At 35.4% G+C, this 9,185-nt stretch overlaps 1 protein-coding gene across 1 annotated transcript; it reads left to right on the forward strand.

Annotated features, from left to right (window-relative positions):
* The first annotated feature begins 574 nt into the window (after positions 1–574).
* On the forward strand, positions 575–3,744 carry LOC145636192 (PKS-NRPS hybrid synthetase cheA-like). Its single transcript, XM_081687682.1, has 3 exons — positions 575–634; positions 1,071–3,021; positions 3,122–3,744. Exons 1-3 carry the CDS (start codon positions 575–577, stop codon positions 3,742–3,744), a joined length of 2,634 nt encoding a protein of 877 aa, XP_081543808.1.
* The last annotated feature ends 5,441 nt before the right edge of the window (positions 3,745–9,185 follow it).

The raw sequence follows: 9,185 nt of genomic DNA on the forward strand, positions 1-9,185 counted from the left end.
GACATTCTTTTAGGTTTCAAATCCCAATGACATGAAAATACGGCGACATGTTTAACAAATTGCCAGGATTGTCACTTGTAGTGAATCACCAATTAAGGCAATTACTCCGTATAATGTTTACCATACTTGTTCACACACTCGAAGTAATCTAATTGTTTACACAGTCCTCCTTACTTTTGAAGTTTTACAATTCTTTAACATGAAATAACACTTTTACTCCTATGTGGATTTATTCACGGACATGTATTTTATCTATCTTTATTCTTTAACCACAAAGCAAGGACAACAATATAATAAAAATTAAGTGAATTGCTAAATCGCGTCCGGTATTTACCAGGTAACGTTCGTATTTTAACACGATCTTACAAACATGCCCCCTTTTAATTTTACCCTAATTTACTATTACCCTAATTTACTTCTACCCCTTATAAATTTACCCTATTTTATTTTCACCACACCGGCCACCAAACAGCCACCACCACCAGGCGCCATCCGCCATCCACCATCCACGACTTGAATTATTTTTTTTTTTAAAGAAAAAACTTTTGTCAACAACAATTTGCACAAGGGGTGAATGGACGAGTTTACGGAATTGCAGTCGCCGCCGGAGAGGTCACCTGTGCGTACGGAATCGGTGAATTTTTAGACCTTTTTTTTTTATTTTTATTTTCGTAATTGCCAGAGGAACGCCTGATATTTTAGAATCTACCTAAAAACATTCTAAAATTTCAGGCGTTCCTACCTGTGTTCGCCTGAAATTTTAGAATGTTCCACGGTAGATTCTAAAATTTCAGGTGTTCCTCTGGCTTCATATTTGAAACGCTTAGAAATGTAGTCTCATCCATAGGACATACTAAATTATCAGACGAACAATGGTAGGATCGTCTGAAATTTTAGAATGTACCACGAAAGATTCTAAAATATTAGGCGTTTCTCCCGTGGTACATTCAAACTTTTCAGGCGTTTCCTGTCTGTTTTGATTTTATTATTATTAGGTTATTTAAATATTATTATATCATTATTATTATATGATTTCATGGGTTCTTAAGTAGTTTGTTTTGTGGTTATAGGATTCAGAATTAGAAAATGGCGGTAATGGTGTGAATTACAGTGGCCATTTTCAAACTGACACTGTGTTTCCTACTTTTGATGCTGCTGTTGAATGGGCGAAAGATATTTCGCGAACAATCGGATTTTTATTCGTCTCATCGTCGTACAAAAAAACCACCGATGGTCGGTCGTATCGATATTTGGCTTGCGATCGCAGTCGAAAGAAAAGGCCAAGAGATTTGGAGAATGTGATTCGCAAGGACACTAAAACTAAGTCCGTTGGGTGTCCTTTCTACATCAAGATTTATTATGAGAGAAGCACCAATGGTTGGAGGATCCGTGCTAAAAATGATGTAACCGGCACCCATAATCATCCATTCATTGTGTATCCTGAAGGTCATCGACAAATCAGCGGTCTTAGTGCAGGTGCAAAACAGGTTGTGCGTAACTTAACGAGGTCAAAGGTTGCGCCTCGTAATATCATGACAACCATTATTGAGCAATTTCCTGAAGATCATCCAAACATCAGGCATATCTACAATTGTAGAAGTGACATTAGAATGGAGGAGTCTGAAGGAAGAGGAGTGGTTCAACAATTTCTGCATTTGGCTAGAGAGAGTCGCTACATTTACTGGGTTATGGTTGATGACATCGGCGTTTTACAGCATGCATTCATGGTGCATCCGATCACGTGCAACTTGTTACGCACATATTCGTACGTGATTGGTATGGACTCTACATACAAGACAAACAGATACGGCATGTCATTCTTTGAGATAGTTGGGGTTACACCGACAAATCAAAATTTTCTTATTGGATATGTCTTCATGAGAAACGAGACACAGGCTAGTTATCGATGGGTGCTTCAGAGATTGAGGGATTTGATTGGATACCAACGGGAGCCATCAGTGTTCTTAACTGACCGTGAGCTTGGACTTTGTGCAGCATTGAAAGCTGAGTTTCCCCACACTACGCATTTACTTTGTAGGTGGCACATTAATAAGGACGTTGAAGCTTATGTGACTGGATTGTTCAAGGACAAGACGGTGGGTGCAAAGTTCAAAAATGGTAGATGGAATCGAGTCATGAATGCTACATCTGAGCCGGATTATGAGTTAGCCTTGCAGAGATTGAAAACAAGTTGGGCTCGGTATCCGAAAGTTGTGGAATACGTTGAGACTACCTGGCTCCCTCATAAAGAGAAATTTGTGACGTGTTGGACGAACAGAGTTCTGCACTTTGGTAATGTTTGTACATGTAGGGTTGAGAGTCAGCACTCGGCAGTCAAGAGTTGGATGGAATCATCAACTGGTTCTTTGGATACGGTATGGGCTCGAGTACATTGCCAGATTGGAAATCAGATTGTTGGAATACGTAACGCTTTAGAGGCTAGTAGATCTAAAGTAGGTGAGAAGTACAGGCACATGCCGTTGCAGCGGCTGAATCAAAAGGTTTCTCATCATTGTTTGTCTGTTCTTTACGATGAGATAGAAAGAATGAGAGGGTTAAGTTATGAGGTGCATGAGCGTTGCGGTTGTGCTCTACGGATCACCCATGGGATACCATGTGCTTGCCAGATTCATGATTCAATGCGTGATAAGAAGGGGTTGTATTGCAGCCAAATTCATCCATTTTGGCAGAGCCTTGTCATTGGTGATGGTGTTGATATTCCGGAATTCGTTGACGAGTCGGCAGATGAAGCAGCACATTTTTTTTCACTTGTCGACGAGGTTTTGGCTAGTGACCCTGTTACAGTTCGAAATGTTTCTCGCATCATTGAAGATGAATTGCATCCGAATCATTCAGATCTTGAAGAGCCAGAAGTGAATCACTCAACACGGGGTCGTCCACGGGATCATTCAACTAGGCGTAACCATAGCCATTTTGAGAATGTTGAGCGGAACAGTAGCGGTCGTAGAGGGAGAAGGCCGGGCCAACATAGTTCAAGGCAAAACCGTCAAACTGAATCCGGTATATATATATATATTTTTTTTATATATATATTTTTCTACCAATTATGAATTTTATATTAATTTATTTTCTACCCATAACGAATGTGTATTTTTTTCAGGAGGAAATGGATTCAACATTGAACAATGTAGGTACGCTCACTTGCTTCCTGGACCTATATTGCCTTACATAACCGGGTGGAATGATGTCATTGGTGATGGTAATTGCGGCTTTTGTTGTGTTGCCGCCTTCTTCATGGGTGATCAAGAGCAATGGAGGTTAGCTCGACAATTCATGGCTAATGAGATTACTGGTTATCCGCACTTATACAGGAGGATTTATTACGAGGCAGGTGGTTTGGATTTTGAGATACAACGTATTCGTTGGAGCGGTGGCCCATGTGGGGAAAGACATTGGATGGTAGCCTTTCAGGATTTGTACGTAATTGCTACCTTATACAATGCAACCGTGATTTGTTATGGTATTGGACAGACACCAACGAGCTACTATCCGTGCATCACTGTGTTACCGTTGCGGGCCCCCGACAATGCTACTGCACCAACTCGAGAGTTTGTTATAGCAACTGTTGGTGGGTCTCATTTTATACTTTTGCAGCTTGACCAAAACCATCCGATTCCCCCGATTGCAAATGTTTGGTACCGGGCTCGTGAACCTAGCGTTATTGGATGGGAGCAACGATACCAACATAGAATTAGTTTGTGGGAAAGATTAGTCGCAACTTGATAGATGTAATGCGTTGATTTCTTTTGTCTGCACTTTGATTATTATTATTATTATTATTATTATTATTATTATTATTATTATTATTATTATTATTATTATTATTATTATTATTATTATTATAAGTTAGCATGCCAAAAATAATTATAAAAAAAACACTAACAAGTAAAGTGCTAATGTCCGTACAAATATTAAAAGTGTCCGATTACAATCATAAAAACAAAATAATAAAAGTGTCCAACTAACAATTAAATTGTTCAACTAAGAATAAAATTGTCTAGCGTAACTCAAATCATAACCCACGCATAACATCCCAATCACGAAGGGCCTGTGTAGCCATGGCCTTAGTCTCACGGGACATGGGCCCATGCGACTCAGCTAGTGCACGCTGTGTGAAATCAACGAAGCGTCCAACCCACTGTAAACAATATAAAATGTTTAAAAAATCAATACAATTAATAAAATACTAGATAATAAATACAAGGCTAAAGGAAAATGTACTTACATAATCAGTATTGGTCCTCTCGGGAAGACCGTGACCCTGAGGTACGTCAGGGGGTGACACACGAGGGTGAGAGTATCTGACCAACCATGGAATGTAATCGTCCGTGCATGTAGGACTGCCGCGACTGAGTCTAGTGTAGCGAGCCACTGGTAGACAATACGCCGCGACTCATTTTGACCATCAGTAAAACTATAATTGCTCATTTTTTTTGACATCAACAACAATATAATAATAATAACAGCAACAACAATCTATCGAGTTATACAACAACAACAATATATCGAGTAATACAGCAACAACAACAACAAAAACAACCACATATGAAAAAATAGTTTTTAAAAAAATAAATAAATAAATAAAACGCCCAGAGATTTAGAATCTCTAGGCTACGAACGCCTGGAATTTTAGGATCTCCGGCCGTATGTTCGAAAATTCCAGGCGTTCGTGTTTCGTCTGGGATTTTCGAACTTACGCCAGAGATCCGGAAATTCCGGGCGTTTCTAGCCTCGAGATTCCAGATCTCCAGGCGTTTCTCAACCTCGACGGAAAATAAAAAAAAAAAGAAACGGCTCACCTGTTCGCTGGAGACGATGCCTTTTCCTCTCTGATTTCCAGACATTTGCGCCACCCTTGAACCGTCAACCCTTAAATTTCTTACAAAAAAAAAAAAAATCTTGGTGGTTGATGATGGTGATAAACGGTGGTTGTAGTCTTGTGGATGATAATGGGGGGTTGAATTTGGGGGAAAGAGAAACGGTGGTGATAAACGGTGGTTGTGGATGATAAACGGTGGTTGTGGATGATAATGGTGGTTGATGATGGTGATAAACGGTGGTTGTGGATGATAATGGGGGGTTGAATTTGGGGGAAAGAGAAAGGGTAGGTGAAAAGGGTGAAGAGAGAGAAAGGTAAAAGTTTAAAGAAAAGGTTTTCATGGGTTATTTAAGGGAGGGTATTTTAGTATGTACTTTTTAAAATACGGGCATTACCCGGTAAATACCGGACGTGATTTAGTACCCCCCAAAATTAAACATCTTCCCACAATCCCTCCATTCTCATACTTCAACTAAGGGTCTGTTCACTTTAGCTTAATTTCAATTCAGTTCAATTTAGCTCCAATTAGTTCGATTCAGTTCGGTTTAGCTTCTAATTTCCTTTTCTCATAAAATATTTATTTCAGTTCAATTCAGCTCCAATCAGTTCAGTTCAGCTCAACTCAGTTCAGTTCAGTTCAGCTCAACTCAGTTCAGTAAATGTAAACAGACCCTAATATATAATCGACTACTCCTAGCATATGAAGAACGTACATATGAGTTGGTGTAGTCTATTTTCAAATCATATATATACTTCACTTTATCTGTGATGTAATAATTGACACACTTCATTAGGATTAAACAAGTAATAGATAGAAACTATAAAATGAGTTTAATATATGAGGTAAAGTGGACTTTATTTATATATTGTTAATTATAATAATATCAGTTATTTTAAAATGGCTAAAAAAGAAATATGTGAAAATTATTCTGAAGCGGAAATGTATTACTGATGGATGAACAAGAAGGCAGTATAGTTTGAGTTCAAACAATTAATATTCAAATATCAACAATAATAATAATACCCACCTCTGTTTTTTTTAGTTGACATCAGAAATTTATTTTTAGTTGACACGTTTCTTTTTTGGATAAGTTTTATATCTTGTGTTCACTGTTATACTCCACTTGCTTTATTATTCTATTTCATTCTCTCTCCTCTCCTTAATATGTGTGTCTAAATTAAACTCATCAACTAAATAGCAACGGAAGAAGTATTCTGTAATAATAAAGGGGAGAAAAAAAAATTGACACCAAGATGGGCTGATGTAGAAAACCTAGTTTGGTGGTCCAAAGAAATATGTGCTCCGTTAAAGTTATGATAACCCATTAATTACCCGAGTCCAACAACATTACACAGTCAAATGACTTCAAGTTCAGAATTTCAATCCCACACATTTTTACTTGACAATGCTTTTTTTTTTTTTTTTTTTTCATTAGCTATACAGTCAATTAGTAGATTATATAAAGGAGTATGAAATATTAGATTAAGGGCTTGTTATAATAGACTGAAATCAACTGAACTGAACATAAGTGAACTGAAAATAAAAGTATGAGAAGGACATGTTCTGATTGACTAAACTGAACTTATTGGAGCTGAACTGAACTAAACTAAACTTAATCATTTCCAGTTCAGTTCATTTCTTAATTTCCTTCTCTCATAAAATATTCAATTCGGTTCAGTTCAGTTCAGTCAATCACAACAGACCCTTAATATTCATGGTTGCTAAATACAACCCTCACCTACTTAACACACACCCTTCTAAAAACCCAAATATACCCTTTCCAATCTCATATTCTCATTTTTTTCGTTGCTTCCCTCTCTTTCACCCTAAAACCCCAAAATCTTCAATTTATAATCATCCAGTTCATAATCCAATGCCCCAGTTTAATTTGAAAAATTCTGTTGTAGCTAATTATCATGAATCGCGACATCATTTTCGCTCAATCTTGGCTACTAATTTTTCATTGTTGTGGTCAAGCTAAACTTCACAATCTCCCTCATTTTTGCTGCTCTATATTTTCAATTGATTTTAGGTTTATTTTTTAGATTTTTTGTGCTCGAGTTTGAGAATTTTGGGGCTTTAAGTATTCAATTCCACAGTTATTAAAAAGTGTTAGTTTCTTTATTAAAAAAAAAAAAAAAAATCTTTTGACATTACCTTCTCTTGATTTCTTTTTTCATGAATGAATAATTGTAAAAGATATATTAAATTTGAGTGTTTTCATACTGTTTTTCCAGAATTTTTGATATTTTGCTTATCTGGGTTCGAATTTATGAGAAATCAATAGTATTTAATCTTTTTTGGTTTTTAATTTTCATTACTTTAAATGAATCGAATTGAGATGATATTTGGTTACAAAAAAAAAAAAGTAGGATTTCGTATAACTTGGGTAATACGATCAAGTCCATTTCCTATAACGATTGTGAATTAGATTGCATGTTTTGTATAGTTGGGGCTAAAAATAGATGAAGCTATTATATTTCTTGCAGCTCGGATATACTACATCCGTTCTCGAATAATAGTCACTTTTGTCATTTTTAGTGACTCAAAATGTTAGTGTAGGGAATAAAGCAAATGAGAGAAATAACTAAATTTTGGCCTAGTTTGTCAACCTTAGCTAACTGTATCACCTTATTCCCTCAGACAATTCGACATCCAGTTGTGTTTTGAGGACTACCTAAGTGGCTTATATTACCCTCTTTTCTCCTATCGAAAATTGTGTGTGTATACTTAGCTAATTGCCCCCTTGCTGACTTGTTTTTACAACACATAATATTACTCCAAAAACTTCTAAAAGAAGCTACAACAAATAAGCCTCCAAGTAATTATATACTACCTCCGTTTCTTTTTAGTTGACACGTATTTCTTTTTAGGATTTTTTTTTTAGTTGACACGTTTTCTTTTTAAGTAAAATTTGTACCTTGCATTTACAAGCTACCCCACTTGCTTTTTTATTCTCTCTCACTCTCTCTCCTCTGCTTAATATATGTGTCTAAATCAAATGCGTCAACTAAATAGAAACAGAGGAAGTATATATTATTCCAAAAACTTCTAAAAGAAGCTACAAAAAATAAGCCTCCAAAAAAGTTCATCGTCAACTGGTAGTGGTAACAAAAGAAATACTACGCGCAAAGTTTGAGGTAGTTGTTCGCAATAAAATAAAAATAAAAAATAAAAAAAAATTTAAAGGTAATTGTTCGCAAAATTTCCTTTATATTAATAATCACTTGACAATCTAAAAAATTTAGAAGTAATAATGTACAACTAAAAAGAACGGTTGTCCAAAGTTGTGATCTCTTTTATTTTCTCTAAGCATCTAGGGAAAGGCTAGTTGTATGTTAAGACTCAAGAGAACGATCACATATAATAACATGTCTTTTTTATTTTTTGATTTTTTATTTTTCCTTTTGTACCTCTTTGGATCCACCATTTTGTATAAAAATAAAATTCAAAATCAATGTTTCATTGAAATAAAACTCTAAAATGATTTTTTTATCCTACTAAATCTATTCAAAATCTTATTGAAAGTAAAACTGTAAAATAACCTTTTTTTATCCTATTCTACAAAATAAAAGTAAATGTATTCCAATAAAACTTTTTGTCAGAAACTACCTTCTAAAAGCAATTTTTTATGAGAAACTACCTAATAAAAAAAATGTTGTAAGAAACCACCTATTAAAATAAAAATGTTGTAAGAAACCACCTATTAAAATAAAAATGTTGTAAGAAACTACCTATTAAATCAAATATTGTTGTAAAAAAAGCTATTATTCGTCGAATTTTCATTTTTGGCTAATTTCTCCGGCATTAACCATGCTTGGCCGGTCACATGAAAGGTGGCATTTTTGGTGGGGCATGGAAAAATAAAGGTTTTGAAAGTTCACGTGATTGGCAAGTGGGTGGTCAACGCCGGAAAAATTAGTCAACGATGAAAATCTGGTGAAAAGGTAGTCTTTTACAACATTTTCATTTTAATAGGTAGTTTCTTACAACATTTTTTTATTAGGTAGTTTCTCAAAAAAATGATTTTTAATAGGTAGTTTTTGACAAAAAGCCATAATAATTAATTGTCATCTATATGGCACGACACTTGGCGAAAATTTGAAATGTCAAGTATTGTTGTCTCTCTGATTAAAAATTTAACTTTATGTATTAGTTGTATAATTTAGGGTAAATGAGAAGTTCCTTTAATTGAGTAGGATTCAAATGAAAAGGTTTTATTTAAGTCTAATGGTATGTTCACATTTACTGAACTGAACTGAACTGATTGAAGCTAAACTGAAATGGATATTTTATGTGAGAAGAAAATTAGGAGTTGAATTGAACTGAACTGATTAGAGCTGA

Source organism: Chenopodium album, chromosome 1 (assembly GCF_948465745.1).
Source record: "Chenopodium album chromosome 1, dcCheAlbu1.1, whole genome shotgun sequence".
In the NCBI taxonomy this organism is placed as follows: domain Eukaryota; kingdom Viridiplantae; phylum Streptophyta; class Magnoliopsida; order Caryophyllales; family Amaranthaceae; genus Chenopodium; species Chenopodium album.

Excerpts from the sequence above, each read along its gene's own strand:
- LOC145636192 (XM_081687682.1), top strand. The coding sequence starts at position 575 with ATGGACGAGTTTACGGAATTGCAGTCGCCGCCGGAGAGGTCACCTGTG. Across the intron at positions 635-1,070 it reads CACCTGTGCGTACGGAATCG|GATTCAGAATTAGAAAATGG; the intron begins GTGAATTTTTAG and ends TTGTGGTTATAG. Across the intron at positions 3,022-3,121 it reads AAACCGTCAAACTGAATCCG|GAGGAAATGGATTCAACATT; the intron begins GTATATATATAT and ends TATTTTTTTCAG.